The 19,750-nt window shown below is 53.8% G+C and overlaps 1 protein-coding gene across 2 annotated transcripts in view; it reads right to left on the bottom strand.

Moving 5' to 3' along the window:
• Window positions 1-19,750, bottom strand: part of PDE6B (phosphodiesterase 6B) — a 653,633-nt gene that overhangs the window by 242,820 nt on the left and 391,063 nt on the right. For both annotated transcript variants that reach the window (XM_069626382.1, XM_069626383.1), the window contains one exon: window positions 15,531-15,638. In XM_069626382.1, the coding sequence (XP_069482483.1) occupies window positions 15,531-15,638 (108 nt within the window). The remainder of the gene's footprint in view (window positions 1-15,530; window positions 15,639-19,750) is intronic.

Below are 19,750 nucleotides of genomic sequence, written 5' to 3'. Positions count from 1 at the left end.
ATGTCCCACACATGTCCCCTTGCACCCCCACCCCCCAGCAGTGCAGGGCACCTGGCAGCAGGCCCCCACTCATGTCCCACACATGTCCCCTTGCACCCCCACCCCCCGCAGTGCAGGGCACCTGGCAGCAGGCCCCCACTCATGTCCCACACATGTACCCTTGCACCCCACCCCCCAGCAGTGCAGGGCACCTGCCAGCAGGCCCCCACTCATGTCCCACACGTGTCCCCCTGCACCCCCACCCCCAGCAGTGCAGGGCACATGCCAGCAGGCCCCCACCCATGTCCCACACATGTCCCCCTGCACCCCCACCCCCCAGCAGTGCAGGGCACCTGCCAGCAGGCCCCCACTCATGTCCCACACATGTCCCCTTGCACCCCCACCCCCCAGCAGTGCAGGGCACCTGCCAGCAGGCCCCCACTCATGTCCCACACATGTCTCCCTGCACCCCCACCCCCCAGCAGTGCAGGGCACCTGCCAGCAGGCCCCCACTCATGTCCCGCTGCACCCCCACCCCCCAGCAGTCAAGGGCACCCTCCACCAGGCCCCCACTCATGTCCCACAAATGTCCCCCTGTACCCCCACCCCCCAGCAGTGCAGGGCACCCTCCATCAGGCCCCCACTCATGTTCCACACATGTCCCCCTGCACCCCCACCCCCCAGCAGTGCAGGGCACCTGCCAGCAGGCCCCCACTCATGCCCCACACATGTCCCCCTGCACCCCACCCCCCAGCAGTGCAGGGCACCTGCCAGCAGGCACCCACTCATGTCCCCTTGCACACCCACCCCCCAGCAGTGCCCCCCAGCAGTGCAGGGCACCTGGCAGCAGGCCCCCACTCATGTCCCACACATGTCCCCTTGCACCCCCACACCCAGCAGTGCAGGGCACCTGGCAGCAGGCCCCCACTCATGTCCCACACATGTCCCTTTGCACCCCCATCCCCCAGCAGTGCAGGGCACCTGCCAGCAGGCCCCCACTCATGTCCCACACATGTCCCCTTGCACCCCCACCCCCCAGCAGTGCAGTGCACCTGGCAGCAGGCCCCCACTCATGTCCCACACATGTCCCCTTGCACCCCCACCCCCCAGCAGTGCAGGGCACCTGGCAGCAGGCCCCCACTCATGTCCCACACATGTCCCCTTGCACCCCCACCCCCCAGCAGTGCAGGGCACCTGGCAGCAGGCCCCCACCCATGTCCCACACATGCCCCCTTGCACCCCCACTCCCCAGCAGTGCAGGGCACCTGCAAGCAGGCCCCCACTCATGTCCCACACTTGTCCCCCTGCACCCCCACCCCCAGCAGTGCAGGGCACCTGCCAGCAGGCCCCCACTCATGTCCCACACATGTCCCCCTGCACCCCCACCCCCCAGCAGTGCAGGGCACCTGCCAGCAGGCCCCCACTCATGTCCCACACATGTCCCCTTGCACCCCACCCCCCAGCAGTGCAGGGCACCTGCCAGCAGGCCCCCACTCATGACCCACACATGTCCCCCTGCACCCCCACCCCCCAGCAGTGCAGGGCACCCTCCACCAGGCCCCCACTCATGTCCCACACATGTCCCCCTGCACCCCCACCCCCCAGCAGTGCAGGGCACCCGCCAGCAGGCCCCCACTCATGTCCCACACATGTCCCCCTGCACCCCCACCCCCCAGCAGTGCAGGGCACCCGCCAGCAGGCCCCCACTCATGTTCCACACATGTCCCCCTGCACCCCCACGCCCCAGCAGTGCAGGGCACCCGGCAGCAGGCCTCCACTCATGTCCCACACATGTCCCCTTGCACCCCCACCTCCAGCAGTGCAGGGCACCTGCCAGCAGGCCCCCACTCATCTCCCACACTTGTCCCCCTGCACCCCACCCCCCAGCAGTGCAGGGCACCTGGCAGCAGGCCCCCACTCATGTCCCACACATGTCCCCTTGCACCCCCACCCCCCAGCAGTGCAGGGCACCTGCCAGCAGGCCCCCACTCATGTCCCACACATGTCCCCCTGCACCCCCACCCCCCAGCAGTGCAGGGCACCTGCCAGCAGGCCCACACTCATGTCCCCCTGCACCCCCACCCCCAGCAGTCAGGGGCACCCTCCACCAGGCCCCCACTCATGTGCCACACATGTCCCCCTCCACCCCCACCCCCAGCAGTGCAGGGCACCCGCCAGCAGGCCCCCACTCATGTCCCACACATGTCCCCCTGCACACACACCCCCCAGCAGTGCAGGGCACCTGCCAGCAGGCCCCCACTCATGTCCCACACATGTCCCCTTGCACCCCCACCCCCAGCAGTGCAGGGAACCTGGCAGCAGGCCCCCACTCATGTCCCACACATGTCCCCCTGCACCCCCACCCCCCAGCAGTGCAGGGCACCTGCCAGCAGGCCCCCACTCATGTCCCCCCAACACCTCATGATGATCCACAATCATGGTCCCCATGCCCCCTCAATACACCCCCCACGCCACCCCAGTCTGAACACACCACCAGGTATGACATCCACCCCACCAAGAAATCACCACCACATGATGCATCCCAAATGGCTAGTCTGCACATCCACATATATCCGTCAAACCCACACAATGAGAGCATGTGAATGATAAAACACATTGTGACATGCATGAAACCAAAGAGAGAATACCACACATTGAAGTACCAAATGATAATGTATTAAACAGAAAGCAAGGGAATGAAATGGAACAGAAGAAAATGGAAATTTGAAATGAAATCCTGCATGTCCAATAAATGAAAAAGATGCATGAAATCCAAATGAAAAGCAATCCAAAAGCAAGTCTCCAAAGTGTTAGTCTGAGAAAATAAATCCAAGGTGAAAAAATAATAAAAAACCATTGATCCATGGAGAAAAATAAAATTAATAATCCAAATCCATTGTCGAACTATTTACAAAGTGAACATCCAGGGTCCATGTGCCCAATCCTTAAAATGAAACCTATGAAATAAAACCCTACCTAATGAAGAACTATATACAAGAAGTTTGGGCATTGTCCAACCGCCCCCCAAAAAAAAAACAAAAGGAAACTTAACCCTAAAGAACTATTTACAAGGGCAGCGGGCAAGTCCGACGGCTCACTTCTGGATGTTCCGGGCCAGGGCATCATCGAAATCCTGCTCAATGTCCCGGAGGCGGTCCCCTTCCATGGCCCGAGGGTCCGCAGGGATGACGACATGCTCTCCTCCAACTCCCTGCGGATTGCCTCGAGGCACTCGGCCCACCTCAGGGCCCTCTGCATGGAGTTCTCCGCCTTGACCATCGTGAGCCGTGCCTCTTCCGCCTGCTGCCGCTCTGCATCTATGGCGTGGCCCAACCGCTGCCACACGGAAGACACTTCCCGTCCTGGGTCCTCCTGCCCCTCTTATGTCGAATGCCCAGAGCCATCATGGCTCCCACCTCGTTGCTGCTGCTGCTGCTGTGCCTGTGCCCGTGCCCGTGCTCCTGCTGCCTGCACATCCTGCTCCGGGTGGGGTGCAGTCAATGATGTGGCCACCCCTGCTGGACGTCTGACTCCCGACTGTGGCAGGGATGTGTCCTCCACCAGCCTGGCCGCACGGTCAGAGGCAGCTCCACAGGGCACCCAGGTGACAAATGGGTGGAAAGATGGCACGGAGGACGACTGGCGCATAGGGTGTTCAGTTGAGGAGGGGGTCGGAACAAGCTCCAGCAAACGGAGGAATCCGGCCTGGGTGACCCGTCCCAGTAGGCCAACGCGGTCAACGAGCCATTCGAGACGACGTGCAGTCTCCTCACGAAAAGACTGCAGGTCACCTCGCATGGCCCGTTGACGCAACGCCACACCAGTCAGGACAGGCTCAACCCGTACCTGGATAGCCACGTCCGCAGGCAGAGGAAGGCCAGTTGTTGTAAGCTCATCTCCTGCCTGAAAACGGGTCAGGACGTAGGCATCCCTGCTTGTGCAAGATGATGCAGTGACAGGATCAGGGACAGGATTGCACACAGGCACCTCCGCGGCTGCCTGTGCTGCCTCCTGTCCCTGGTCCTGCACTGCACCACTAGCACCAGTGGAATCCCCACCTCCAGACCCCGTCTCTGTCGCTTGCACGGCCTCCTCCTCCACCAAACCCCCCACCAACCTGGATGACTCCGTGCCATCTTCCCCCGTCGAGCCCTGTGGGGTCCCAGCTGCCCCTTCTGCTGCCGAGGAGTCCAACTCCAACCTCTGCCTCTTGGACCTCCCCTCGGCAGCTGCGGCCTGGGACACGGCACCGGACTCCTCACTCCCCGACGAGATGACAACCTGGGAAGGGAGCCGGGCCTTGCGTCTCCGGCTGGCGGTGCGATCCCTGCCGCTGTGCTCCACAGCACCTTCTCCGCCCTCTTCATCAGTTGACGCTGCAGACAGGGAGAAATAAAACACAGGCATCAGGGCACTGTACAATGGACTCATACACACATGACAGTGGTACATGAGTGGCATTGGCAAACCTCAGACATGGCATCACAATCACCAACACACATGTCATTTCAACTCACACACATGAGCTATACCACAGCCATATCGCAACAGCCAGCACCATCCATACACATACAACAGCATGAGCAGGCAAAGGTGAGCCAGACATCACATGCAACACAGGGGGTGGACTACACAAGCACACACACCACCACACTTGCATGCATGTGTACACCTCCGCCAACTGTCGCAGTGTTGCGATCGGCATCCATGTCACATCTGCCAATCAGTCTTCCACATCCCGGTGTCCCATGCATCCATGTTGCATCACTGTTGCGCCCTTGTCAAATACACACACATGCACATGTACACGGTGCAAACACGTGCAGCTGAAACCAAAATCCATGTGTGACATCACGACCATGACTACTTACATACACATTCATTCAAACATGTGTGCACACACATCTGCATTTAGCATGCAAGCCTACACACACATGCACCATCCATGTCTCACACATGAGAGCCCTCGCATGCGTTAGCCTCACGGCCCTGTACACACACCCCCATACTTGGCCCCATAAAAGCACATGTGCAACCTGCACACTACTGGCACACCACCACACACACAGCTTCCAATTAGTATGCATGTACACTTACCGCTCGACTCCAGACGGGTCTGCCTTTCAAGGACCTGGATGTGGAGCGCTGGGGATATGCGTTCCAGGACCCTCATCTGATCTTCCGACAAGTGGCCCCGGCGCCCCTTAGCATCCGCTGCCTTCAAGAGGCGCCGGGCCTTGTTCAGGGTCCTGGACCTGAAGTCCTCCCAGCGCTTCTTGACATGATGGAATCGTCGGACTGCCACCCCCTCCGTGTTGATGTCCATCCAGATCCGAGTCCGTCCTTCCTTGTCGCCGCGAAAAATTCCGAAGAGGGCATCATACTGCCCCAGGACTAGCTCCACCAGGACACCAACTTCGGTGGCAGTGAAGCTGGTGCCCCTCTGCCTCTCTGGCTGGGGGTTGCCAGTGGTGCCAGATGGTGTAGTGCCCGACATGGCAACCCCAAAGGCAGGAGTGGTTGGGCAACTGGGTCCTGGAGCTGGGCTGTGGAGCGATGGAATCCCAGTCTGAGTCTTCGGTTCCAGCAGGGGTGGTCACAGCAACAGCACCCCTGGCTGATGTGCAGGCAGCAAATGGCAGGGCACGTGGGCAGCATGCAGTCAGGCAGCAGCAGATGGCAGGTGGGAGCGTGCTCGGGGCTCTGGGGGGCAGTGATTCGGCCTTCTGGGAAGGAGTGTGGTCTTCCGTGTGCTTACGCGTGGCCAGCTTGATACGGAGTGATTTGGCACGTGAAAATCCAGCACGTCTGCGTGTAATTCGAGGAAAGGACCTTAGCGCGTAAGCGCGTCAGCACACGTACGCAAATTCATTGGCCCAAAGGCCCCCAGCGTGTAGGCGCGTCTATGACGTTACACGCACGGGCGTTTTCCATGGCGTGTGGAAAAAATAAGCACGTCTGAGTGTCAAAGTGTGTAATTGGAGGAAAGGGCCTCAGCGCGTATGCGCGTCTGTGACGTGCGAGCGCGGGCATTACCCTGTACACGGGTGCATGTTACACGTCCAATGACTGCACGTCAGAGTGTCAGCTCATGTAATTGGGTGAAATCTGTTCTTCTTTTGGCGGGGGTGTTGCCAGCGCGCACATGCGCATCTTTTTCACGCTATTTTTCCAGGCAGATGTGAGTCGCGCACGTATTTAACATCTGTGCTTGCCCCGTGTGTCACGTCCCCCTTCAGAGGTCATTCTAGGCTGCGTGTGACACGCATACGTTCAATTTTTAGTTTCTGGGTGCCACAGCGTATTGCAGGTTTATTTTTTCACGCACGTGGTCTAGGAGGGGTTGCGTGCACGTTATCTCCCTTTTTTGGGGTGCCTGTGTCATCTTTCCCCAGGGGTCACATACAGCCTTGCTAGAGCACTGGGGTACAAATTCCATCTAGTACCCTACCCTTTGACCCCTAATTGCCCAGGACAATAGTTTACTGCAACTCCCATATGCACAACAACATCAGTGCCATGGTTGGGAGGCGAGCACGCAGAAAGGGTGGCAAAGGTGGCCGAGCCTCAAGAGGTGGGCATGGTGGATACGGTAGGGGACGTGGCCTGGACTTGCAGGGTGCCCCTAGCCCTCCATGTGTGGAGGACCAGTCAGGGACACCCATGCCCCATACCCCCTGGTTGAGGGCAACGTGGCTGACACCATCCCTGCTCAGCCCTTGTTGGACCAGCCCATTGTGGCACCAGACCTGGCACAGGGTGACTCCCAGGCTGACTTCCAGGTCAACAGGTCTAGGCCACGTGTGGCGGTGCACGTTGGTGTCACCAGGCCACGTGGATCAGGGCAGCTATGTCATCTGCTGCCCCAAGTAGGCAGGGTGTGGAGGCTGCAGGGGCAGCTGCAGCTCCATCCACCCCAGCTCTCACTCACCCAGCCAGGACAGTGTCGGTCCCAGACCATCCTGCTGACGTTCCCCCTCACTACATCACACTTCAGCTAATGCCTCCACCAAGTCCCATGATCAGTGTTCATTCCCACACTCCTAGTACACAGTCCACCGGGGCTCCTGCCCCTAGTGTCCAGAGCGGCGTAGGACACTCAGGATCCCCACCACCTTCCAAGCAGAAGAGGAAGAGTGCTCGTCCAGTACAGGCTGATGCCCCAGAAACGGCTACACAGTCCGGCACCTCAAGGAAGCCTAGCTTCAGTGAGGCTGAACGTGATGCACTTGTGGAGTATGTGTCCGCACATGACCGGGAAATGTTGATTACTGAAGGGTGCAAGACGACACCTGCTCAACGTCAGGCACACTGGCAGACAATCGCGGACATCATAAGTGCCCTTGGAATCGTGAGGCGCACAGCTAATGATTGCTACAAGCGCTGGAATGACCCGAAGCGCAGGGCAAAGAAAAAGCTGGCCTCAAGTCATGCCGCTACTCTAGTGACTGGAGGTGGGTCTCCGGCAGAGGACATTGTACTCACTCCACATGAGTATGTTGCTGGGACCTACGTCACGGAGGAACAGATCCAAGGCGTGGGAGACCTGCCAGATTACGAGGCATTGTCCGGTGAGTGCACATGCATGTGTGTGTGTCATCCATGTGCATGGTGTGTGTGTGAGGGCTTCTGATTGAGTGCCAGGTGAGGGTGTGTGTGCCTGAGTGGTTTGGGTCACCCATGTGCTTCATCCAATACATTCTGCGCACCAGGATTTGGATATTGCAGTATCCCTTCTGGCAACAGTAGACATTTAGCCCAACATCACGCCAGTTGCCCTTGAAGTGTCATCTTGCCACAACATCGCTGCATATTTTTCTGTGTTCATTCAGGCTGATTGTTTGCATTCCACCACTTTCACTAGGCATTTCTCAGGCCTATTGTCACATGTGTGACATGGCTATGGTACATGCCATCTGTGTGATGGCATGTGTCATGTATGTGTATTGGACATGCCAATCACAGGCCAATGTGTGATGGCACTGCTAGCCAGCATGCAGCAAATGTGTTGATCTTCCAACTTGGTGTCATCAATGTGTGCCATTTGCCTCCCCTTCATATGCAGTGACGGTGCATGCATGGGAGGGTTATAGTCATGTGGGACATGTGTCAATTAAGTACTGGTTCTGTTGCTTCTCAGCCCTAATTGTGTGTCATGGTGCTAATGCCTGTTCCCATTTCTTTTCTTTCATGTCTTTGCAGGGGATGACACACTTGATACTGCTGGGGTTGTGGAGATGGTGCAGACCCAGGAGGGGTCTCAGGGCCGACCGGGCACCAGTGAGGGACGTGGTGTGGTGGTGGGTAAGAACCCACACTTGCTGCAGACCATTCTCTCAAGGGGTGACTCGGTGCACCTCCCCTGAGCTCTATTCAGGTGTCGATTCAGATGATGAGACCTATGTGCGGTCGCAGGTAAGTGTTTCTGTGAGGGATTCTGTTCTGTCCAACCCACCTGCACCAGGGGTAGAACCCTCAATGGGGATGTCAGTGTTGGTAGGTCTGCCTTTGGTGGTTACGGATGCAGGGTCACACTCCGCAACATATGATCCTGTTCCTGGGCCAGCAGATCAGAGGGGGAATGCAGTCCTGCAGCCTCAGGCAGTGCCGGCACAGCAAGGCACAGTTCGCCTTGCCCCAGACAGGTGTGGTGCCCGCCGATGCGGTGGCCGTATGCCACCTGGCAATACCGCATGGGAGCAATCCATATACGGAATAGCAAACCAACAGACAGCATCAGCTGAGATGATGGGTCAGGCCATGGATAGGGTGGCCATTTCCATTGTCCCCCAAGAAAGGCTGATGGAGCAACTACAGCAGGCAACAGACTCCATTTTCCAGTCACACAGGGAGGACATGTTGGCATCCAACAGGTACAGACGGGCGGCACTGGAGACTCTGCGGGAAGCCATTTCTATAGAGTCCCAGGGACACAGGGAAGCCCTGAGGGTGGAACTCCGTCACCTCAGGGTGACTCTTGTTGAGCTTGAGGCTTCAACTGACACGAGGACAGAACAGCAGCTGGGGCGTCTCACACGTACACTCTCAGCTGAGATGCAGGCAACTCGGGAGGAGGTTCGGGCATCCCGTGAGTTGTTGCATGGGGACCTCCGCACGATTATCCTCCAGAACCAGACCTTCTCACCAGCATGCTTGCTGCCATGTAGGACCAGACTAGGGCTTTGCGTGGGCTGCCTCCCATAGTGCCACCACCTCCTGATGCAGCTGCAGAGGGTGGGGAGAGCGACAGCCGCGATTCTCCCACAATAAGGTAGCCGTGCAGGCCATGAGCCCATGGAGGTGTTATTTTTTCGCAGAATCCACACAGGTGGGTTTTGGTGTGCACCCTGTCCTCAGACCTCCTGGGTGGCCTCCCCAACCCTCCCTGGCCCATACATGGCCATTTTTGAATTTTGAATTTTGAATTTTGAATTTTTAATTTTTTTTCAGTGTGTTGTCTTGTGTGGCTCCCATGGGCATCCGCTGTATTGTGGCTGGGCACATGCAGGCGTTGCCTGAATTTGGGTTAGATGCTTGGGTTTGTGAGACACACACCCCTCCTGCTTCCCGTTTCCATGGGCTTGCAAAGGGTGTGCCCAAGTGACATTGACTTACACAGTGACGTTGGACTGCCATGTGCTGTGTGGTCAGTCTGTAGTCAATACTGTGTATACATTCCTAGTGCATATTGTTGTTGTATTGTACACTGCATGGTGTATTGATATGTGTCTCTGCATCCATCTCATCCTCCTGATTTGTAGGTCCATTCCTCATTTCTTCACAAGGCCGTCTACTTTGGAGATGGAGTCCATGTTGTAAGCAGTGCACCTACACTTTTGCGTGGCGCCAAGACTGTACAGTTGGAAGTGGTTGAAGTGCGTGCATTATCAGGTAGTGAGACTGCAAATTTTTTGAAATTCGTACTGTCATGTTTATGGAAGGCTTGAGGTTGTGTAGCTGATTTGTATTATTGCTAAATATTTGCTCATGTGTGTTGTTGGTCCTGCATTACTGTGAGCATTTCATGTGTGGCCAGTTTGCATTAGGGACACTGAACTTTCTGACACTTGTGTCATGTTGTGGGGATTACTTTGTTTGATCTCACATTGCATGACATGCCATGGTGTGTTGTGTGGCGGTGCCGGGGAGGGGGTGGGTGACATGGCACTGTTCTCATGTTGTATTCTGCAAGTGGGTATTCATTTTTGCTGCATAGAAGTGTGTCTTTTGATGACACTGCATTGGTGGTGTTTGTGTAGGGAGGGATGCACACATTGTAACACTTCCAGGTGAACAATCTCAGGCTTCTATGGTTGTGACAGTTGACTGTCCCTTCATTCATCATCATTGTCTGATTGAGGCATCATTGATTGTCAGATGGTATGTGCCAGGGCTGTGTGCACTCCACAGGGGTGTGATTTCTATGTGAAGTAATAAGCCACCAGCTGCGTACGGGCTGCCTCACCCCGTGCCCTTTCCCCTCCCATGCGCAGCGGGCGTGCATGTGGCTGGGGATATGTGGGCACCACCATGTCCACAGCCAGGCCCCAGCGTGTTGCAACATTGTGCAGGACACATGCTGCCACTATGATCCTGCACACTACTGGGGGAGCGTATAACAGCTGCCCGCCAGAACGGTCAAGGGAGCGAAAGCGTGACTTGAGCACTCCGAATGTGCGCTCCACTATGCCCCGGGTTGCAATATGGGCTGTGTTGTATCTTACCTCGGGAGGCGTGATGGGGTTCCGAATTGGTGTCATCATGTGGGTGCTCAGAGGGTAGGCACTGTCCCCTGAGGAGGTGGTGATGGGTATCATTAGTGGGGTAGTGACATTACTCTGTATCTGACATGCATGCATGTGCAGTGGCATTTATACTCACCAAGCAGCCATGCATCGCCATGCCGCCCAGCTTCCATGTCCCGGTTTAGGGTTGACATTCTGTAAATGAAGCTGTCGTGGGTGGACCCTGGATAGTTGGCACATACTGAGGTGATGATTCCCTTGGCATCACATACTACCTGGACGTTGATGGAATGCTAGTACTTGCGGTTTCTATAGATGTGCTCAGATGCCCTGGGGGGACGTAGAGCCACATGGGTGCAATCAATGGCACCTAGCACTTTGGGGAATCGTGCCACCCCATAGAAATCCTGGGTGGCAGCCTGCCTTTCTGCAGGTGTTCTGGGCAGGTATATGTGCCTGCGGACTGATGGGCATGCAGTGATGATGGCCAACACCTGGTGTAGGCACCGTGACTGTGTGGCCTGTGACACCCCCCCCACTATGGCACTTGTCCGCTGAAATGATCTGGTAGCCAAGAAGTGCAGTACATTGAGGACCTTCTCCAGTGGGGAGAGTGCGTGGGAGCAGAGGGTGGGTGATGTGAGGACATCCTCCCACTCACTGACCAGGTCGAGTATTATGTGAGGTGGAAACCTGTACCTCCCATACACCTGGTCATCAGGCATCCCAAAAAGGCTGGTTCTGGGTGTGAAGATTCTGGCCCTGACTATCCTCCTCCTCCTCCTCCTGCGGTCTCCCACGGCCACTGCTGCTAGGAACGGTATATTCATCCTGGCGTATGAGCTTGTTTGTTGTTTGCGCGCACTTTTATGCTGCGCCTGTCGACGTACGCCTGCTTCCTGCGAGTCGACGTATGCCGGCTTCATGCTGGCATACGTGTTTCTGGATTGGACCGTCTTTTTTGGCGCATTGTAGGCGACCGTGTAAATCTTCCCGCCCACCACAGGAATACACGTAGCCCGCTCTCCCAGGCCCAGTCGCGTGTGAAACTTCCCGCGCACCCCTGAAATACACGTACCCAGCACAATCGCGTGTGAAACTTCCCGCGCACCAAGAAATGCACGTACCCTGCTAAAATCGCGTGTGGCACTTCCCGCGCACCCCTGAAATACACGTACCCAGCACAATCGCGTGTGAAACTTCCCGCTCACCCCTGAAATACACGTACCCGGCACAATTGCGTGCGAGACTTCCCGCGCACCCCTGAAATACACGTACCCAGCCCAATCGCGTGTGGAACTTCCCGCGCACCCCGAAATGCAGGTACCCGGCACAATCGCCTGTTGCACTTCCCGCGCACCCAGAAATGCACGTACCCTGCTGAAATCGCATGTGGCACTTCCCACGCACCCCTGAAATACACGTACCCAGCACAATGGCGTGTGGAACTTCCCGCGCACTCCAAAATGCACATACCCGGCACAATCGTGTGTGGCACTTCCCGCGCACCCCTGAAATACACGTACCCATCCCAATCGCGTGTGGACTTCCCGCGCACCCAGAAATGCACGTACCCTGCTGAAATCGCGTGTGGCACTTCCCGCGCACCCCTGAAATACACGTACCCAGCCCAATCGCGTGTGGAACTTCCCGCGCACACCAAAATGCACGTACCCGGCACAATCGTGTGTGGCACTTCCCGCGCACCCCTGAAATACACGTACCCAGCCCAATCGCGTGTGGAACTTCCCACGCACACCAAAATGCAGGCACCCGGCACAATCGTGTGTGGCACTTCCCGCGCACCCCTGAAATACACGTACCCAGCCCAATCGCGTGTGGAAATTCCCGCGCACCCAGAAATGCACGTACCCTGCTGAAATCACGTGTGGCACTTCCCAAGCACCCCTGAAATACACATACCCAGCACAATCGCGTGTGGAACTTCCCGCGCACCCCGAAATGCACATACCCGGCACAATCGTGTGTGGCACTTCCCGCGCACCCCTGAAATACACGTACCCATCCCAATCACGTGTGGACTTCCCGCGCACCCAGAAATGCACGTACGCTGCTGAAATCGCGTGTGGCACTTCCCGCGCACCCCTGAAATACACATACCCAGCCCAATCACGTGTGGAACTTCCCGCGCACCCCGAAATGCACGTACCCAGCACAATCGTGTGTGGCACTTCCCGTGCACCCCTGAAATACACGTACCCAGCCCAATCGCGTGTGGAACTTCCCGCGCACCCAGAAATGCATGTACCCTGCTGAAATCGCGTGTGGCACTTCCCACGCACCCCTGAAATACATGTACCCAGCACAATCGCATGTGAAACTTCCTGCGCACCCCTGAAATACATGTACCGGGCACAATCGCGTGTGAAACTTCCCGCGCACCCCTGAAATACACGTACCCAGCCCAATCGCGTGTGGAACTTCCTGCGCACCCCGAAATGCATGTACTCTGCTGAAATCGCGTGTGGCACTTCCTGCGCACCCCTGATATACACGTACCCAGCACAATCACATGTGAAACTTCCCGCGCACCCCTGAAATACACGTACCCGGCACAATCGCGTTTGAAACTTCCCGCGCACCCCTGAAATACATGTACCCAGCCCAATTGTGTGTGGAACTTCCTGCGCACCCTGAAATGCACATACCCTGCTGAAATCGCGTGTGGCACTTCCCGCGCACCCCTGAAATACACGTACCCAGCACAATCACATGTGAAACTTCCCGCGCACCCCTGAAATACACGTACCCAGCACAATCGCGTGTGTAACTTCCCGAAAACCCCTGAAATACACGTAACTGGCACAATCGCGTGTGAAACTTCCCGCGCACCCCTGAAATACACGTACCCAGCCCAATCGTGTGTGGAACTTCCCGCGCACCCAGAAATGCACATACCCTGCTGAAATCGCGTGTGGCACTTCCTGCGCACCCCTGAAATACACGTACCCAGCACAATCGCGTGTGTAACTTCCCGAAAACCCCTGAAATACACGTACCTAGCACAATCGCGTGTGAAACTACCCGCGCACCCCTGAAATACACGTACCCAGCCCAATCGTGTGTGGAACTTCCCGCACACCCAGAAATGCACATACCCTGCTGAAATCGCGTGTGGCACTTCCCACACACCCCTGAAATACACGTACCCAGCACAATCGCGTGTGAAACTTCCCGTGCACCCCTGAAATACACATACCTGGCACAATCGCGTGTGAAACTTCCCGCGCTCCCCTGAAATACACGTACCCAGCCCAATCGTGTGTGGAACTTCCCACGCACCCCGAAATGCACGTACCCTGCTGAAATCGCGTGTGGCACTTCCCGCGCACCCCTGAAATACACGTACCCAGCCCAATCGCGTGTGGAACTTCCCGCGCACCCAGAAATGCACGTACCCTGCTGAAATAGCGTGTGGCACTTCGCGCGAACCCCTGAAATTCACGTACCCAGCACAATCGCGTGTGAAACTTCCCGCGCACCCCTGAAATACACGTACCCGGCACAATCGCGTGTGAAACTTCCCGCGCACCCCTGAAATACACGTACCCAGCCCAATCGCGTGTGGAACTTCCTGTGCACCCCGAAATGCATGTACTCTGCTGAAATCGCGTGTGGCACTTCCTGCGCACCCCTGAAATACACGTACCCAGCACAATCACATGTGAAACTTCCCACGCACCCCTGAAATACACGTACCCGGCACAATCGCGTTTGAAACTTCCCGCGCACCCCTGAAATACACGTACCCAGCCCAATTGCGTGTGGAACTTCCTGCGCACCCTGAAATGCACATACCCTGCTGAAATCGCGTGTGGCACTTCCCGCGCACCCCTGAAATACACGTACCCAGCACAATCGCGTGTGTAACTTCCCGAAAACCCCTGAAATACACATAACCGGCACAATCGCGTGTGAAACTTCCCGCGCTCCCCTGAAATACACGTACCCAGCCCAATCGCGTGTGGAACTTCCCACACACCCCGAAATGCACGTACCCTGCTGAAATCGCATGTGGCACTTCCCGCGCACCCCTGAAATACACGTACCCAGCACAATTGCGTGTGAAACTTCCCGCGCACCCCTGAAATACACATTCCCTGTTTGGCGTTTGCTGTTTGGCAGCCCTGTAAACTCGTCCAGGGTTAGCGCAGCCCTTTGCGCTGAATTGGGAGTTTTGATGGATTTTCCTTGCGCGAGGGCATTCTTGGGGGCGTAACTGGCGCTGCTGCAGGATCGCTGCGCCACTCTGCGCCACGGCTGGTTTTGGAGGCTAAAATCCATGAATACGCTGTGCGATGAAATGGATTTTATCGCACGCGGCTGGCGCAGTCTATCGCACGGGAACACTGTGCGCCGCCTTGTGTGCCACTTTTGTGCGAAATTCCATGAATTACACTGTAAATGTCTAGAAGGAATTGTGACAAAAGGTTTGAAAGGACCTACGGGTGAGTTTTTTAAATGTCCATCCAGGCTTACTTGGCCGCAAGCCAAGTTGGTTACTGTAGAAAGCTATGATCACATTCCAAGAGTAATAAAGCCACACTACTCTGTACCCAAAATAAACACAAAAAACATTTGATGTTAAACCAACAGAGTCTTCTCAGTGATTTTAATTAAAATAAATATTTTAGATGTTGGATAAAAGATGAATGACTGGAAAGACTTTCTTCTTTTTTGTATTGCCGCTGAACCTTATTTCATGCAGAGCAAGTTCATCTTTTTACTTTCCAGTATAACCTTGTAGTCTGTCACTTATAGAACACCTTTAGAAATTACACTTACCATTAAAAGCGTAAACATTGTTTGTGCAACATTGAACCCATGGCGCCAGTTGTGGTACGTTACTTTTCTGTACCCTTTCTTCATGGCATACATAAATCTCACCAATGCCTATAGAAAAAGAGCGAAAGAGAAATAGTAGAGATGTGAATGGAAAGGTCATGAAATTCTCAAAATACATTGACGAGGCCTTAAATAGACAATAACATAATTTCTTTTGAGTTTTCAGAGGATTGGTTTTATTTGAAAACCCAATAATTGAATGACTCAAACACTGAAATTCATATGTCAAACTTTTTTTCCAAAAATGGTTTGGAGTTAATTAATCTTTTATCTCTTCTTCCCTTTCCCAAATATGCAAGTGCTCTCTTGTCTCTTCACCTCCCCCAACCCCATTACAGCGTCCTCCCAACGGGACAAGCCCATTATTTGCAAAGTTTTAACAGCAAAATCTCCCAGGTGGGGACAGTTCAGCATACCTCAGTGAAAGGTCCCCAGTCATGTTCTCTTAGCCAACAGCTCAGAAGTGGCGGATGGGTTTATTAAGGAAGCTACGCTAAGTGGTAGGCACAAAAATGCCTACTTTCCAGAAAGGAAAATACAGGAGAGCTTGGAGAACAGGCCTCGCCTGTCTGGTGGGAAATGGATGGATGGGGACAAGGAAACCCATTAAATGGAAGGACACTGACAAAAGCACCAATAAATCGGGGCTGGGAACAAGCATACACTCGATAAAAAATGGCAGAAGAGGAACCAGGAAACACCCCGGAATGGCAGGAGGGAATGGCAAGGGAGAGAGGAGTTCCAGGGATGACCTACAAATCACACAAACGGGGTCTTACTTCAATAAATTGACCCCCAATCCTTCTCAGCTTGATGAGCTCTTTTGAGTAGCATTAGTGCATTTCGGCAGCAGCGTTGGTCATGTGGCTGTAGCCTATGTCAAGTCGGGCCACTACACACATAAGGTTAAGTAATCCTCTTCTAGGTCTTCAGATGGATAAATGGCCTATGTTTCTTTGCTTGTTTCTTGATGCACTAGTGTCTTAGTCATTTCCGAGAGTGCAAATGTTTCTGTTGTACAGTATGTGTCTAGGTTTGTCCACACGTGCCTACTTTTCCTATCAATGACATATATCTGCAGTTTTTAAGCTGTGTATTTGGAAGGAATCTCAATGATTACAGTGTGTTCAGTACCCATGGAGATGGTTGGTCAACCTAAGCGGACGTGTGCCTCCCTTAGCTCACCTAGGGTCGCTGGGATGAGCATGTAAGTGGAACCTCTTAGAAAGGTTTGCGCTGCAGCTGAAAATAACACCATAGGTTAATAATTGGAACAAATACACAAACACACTTCGATAAATATTAAACTGTATCTGCCATTTAGCTAAAAACAGAAAAAAATATACAAAAACAGATGTGTACTTTCAGTATACATTTTTTTTAAACTTAGTTCATTAGGCCACTGTGCTCGAACATATCTGATCGACATTGACAATCTGGACGGGTAAGGCAGGGTGATACACATCAATGGTCAATATTCCGTATGACACATTCCTATATATCCCCAGCAATCAAACTGTGCTGTGGGTTTGATCTGTTCTCGACAGGTCCTTCAGGTATTGCTGTCCGTTGGGCGACAACATCTTGACGGCAGTAATGCAGCGTATAGCTCCTCCATGTCATTGAACCAGATCATACTGATGGTCAGCCACATATCAACAGAAGGAGGTTGAGCACTCTTCCATTTTAACAACATGCATCTCTTAGCCAACAAAAGTCAGAGATTCAGAAACCTAAGGCTTATGACAGACATTTTTCCCGTTACACCAAATATACAAATGTGTGGTGTCTCCTCAACCTGAACCCCAGAAATACCAGATAGTATTTTGCATATCTCAGACCAAAAAGCTCTGAACTCTGGGCATGCCAAATACATATGAAGTAGGTCAGCATTATAATCATGGCACCTAGGACACCCAGTCTCACACTCAGGGTTAAATATTTTATTTCTAGCTGGAGGACGGTGTAGTGTATTCAGTACTTTGAAACATATAACTCTACATTTGAAATTTAATGAAACGTTCTTGGACAATTTACACATATCTGCCCGCTGCATATCTGTAAAGTCTTTCTGCAGATCACGGTCCCACTTGACCCTAGCATTATACACACTAGATTGCAGATTACGTAAAACCAACTCCAGCAGGCCAGACACCGCTCTCCTGAGCCCAGATGCTCTAAGTACATACTTTAGACACAAAGGTTCTAGCTGGAATGTGGGCCAGTATGTCCTGAACGCAGCTCGCATGCGTCTGTAGTACAGTGCTTGAATCGCTCCACCTCCCACCCGAGCCTTGGTATCTTCTCAACTTATAAACTGTCCGTCTATAAACGTGTCCCCTATCATGTGAAAGCACGCCACCTTCCAGGATTTACGAATTATCGTGTCCATGGGGAGCCCAGAACTAGGTTACACAAAAGGGGAAACCCTTATTATAGGGAACAGACACTCTCATACGGCTCAGCAATTTACACCAGGCAGTAGAGTAATGCCCACCAGATCCATTGGTCCAGCTTGCTTATAGGGAGCATTTAATAGCAGACTTTTCAGATTGGCCATCCACACAGTCTCCACTTCCCGCCGATCGTGCAGGGAATTTCATCCTCCAGTATCTGGCAACTAGGAAGTATAATTCAAAGTCTGGCGCTGCAAAACCCCACATGACATATGGCAGTGCCAAGCTGGACCACTTCATTTTCACGGGGCCGGGCACCCAAATAAACTCTGAACATAGACTCACCAGTTCTGCGAAGAAGGTCCTCCACAGCCACATGGGTATCTTCAGGAAAAACTAGAACAATTATGGAAGTATGGTTACTTTGAACAGAGAAACCTGACCCATTAACGAGATTGGTAGCTTGCCCCATGTGGCCAACTTTGAACGCAGATTAGTTATACACACTCCGTAGTTTCAATCCTAAAGTCATTTGAGCAGGAGATCTGTATCCCTAAATACTTAACCGGTTCTACCATCCACTTCAGAACACTCAGATTAGACGGCTCCAGACTTTACTCTATTTATATGCAAACCTGAATAACTGCTGACGGTGGACACTGCTTGAATATCCGGTATGATACTTTTGTCTGGGTCTCTCAAAAATAAAAGGATATCGTCCGCATATAGAGAAATTGATTCGAGAATGCCACCCAGCCGATGTCCCAGACCATCTATTTCTGATGATGTCAGCTACTGGCTCAATCATTATAACAAAGAGCAAGGGTGAGAGGGGCATCCCTGCCTCGCGCCCCTAGCCAAATGGAGAACCAGCAATAGTTTATCATTCATTTGTACTCTGGCATAAAGCTGAATATAGAGGAGCCTGATCCAGGACGCAAAACTGGGTACAAATCACATCTCTCCAGGACCTTACACAGGAATGGCCAGGACACTGGGCCTCATCACACGGAAGGCGGTAAGGATTTACCGGTACCGGTAAAATACCGGTACCCGTAAATACTTACCGCCTTACTATGAGGTCCCTTTGCGGGTTGGGGGATTTAACGCCTGCTTTTTGCAGGCGTTAAAAACCAACCCGCAAAGGGACCCATGGAGCTAATTACGGTACCGCAATTTGCGGTACCGTAATTAGCGCCTTCCCCATTCCCATTGAGCCCTATGGGCCAAAAATGGGAATGGGGAAGGGCAATGGTGGAAGGGGGAATTACCGCCCGCCAACCTTGGAATGGGGCGGTAATTCCCCTTTCCGCCAAGGCGGTGCCGGTATTTTACCAGCATGAACCATGTCGCTAATAGTGCCATGGTTCTCCGCCATCCGTGTAATGAGGCCCACTGAGTCAAAAGCCATTTGCATGTCTAACGAGATAACCACTGCTTGGACTCCGGATCCAGCCTCATCTTAATATTAAACAATCTACAAAGGTTGAAAGTTGAAGAGCGCCAAAGGATAAACCCAGACTGGTCCGGGTGGATTAAGTGTGGCATAAGAGGCAAGAGTCTGGTAGTTATGACCTTGGCGAAGATTTTTACATCCACATTAATGAGAGACAGTAGGCGAAACGAGCTACAGTCATCAAATGGTTTATCAGGTTTCAAAAGTGTTATTATTTTTGCTTCTCTCAGTGACTCTGGTAATATCGGCTTGACAAGCGATTCCTCCTCCCATGATTGCAACAGATATGCGGCCAGCAATTCCCTGAA

The sequence above is a fragment of the Ambystoma mexicanum genome, chromosome 6p (genome assembly GCF_040938575.1).
Source record: "Ambystoma mexicanum isolate Mex_15411 chromosome 6p, UKY_AmexF1_1, whole genome shotgun sequence".
Lineage (NCBI taxonomy): Eukaryota > Metazoa > Chordata > Amphibia > Caudata > Ambystomatidae > Ambystoma > Ambystoma mexicanum.
The sequence above is the reverse complement of the archived record's forward strand: the minus strand, read 5'-3'. Positions and strand labels throughout refer to the sequence as shown.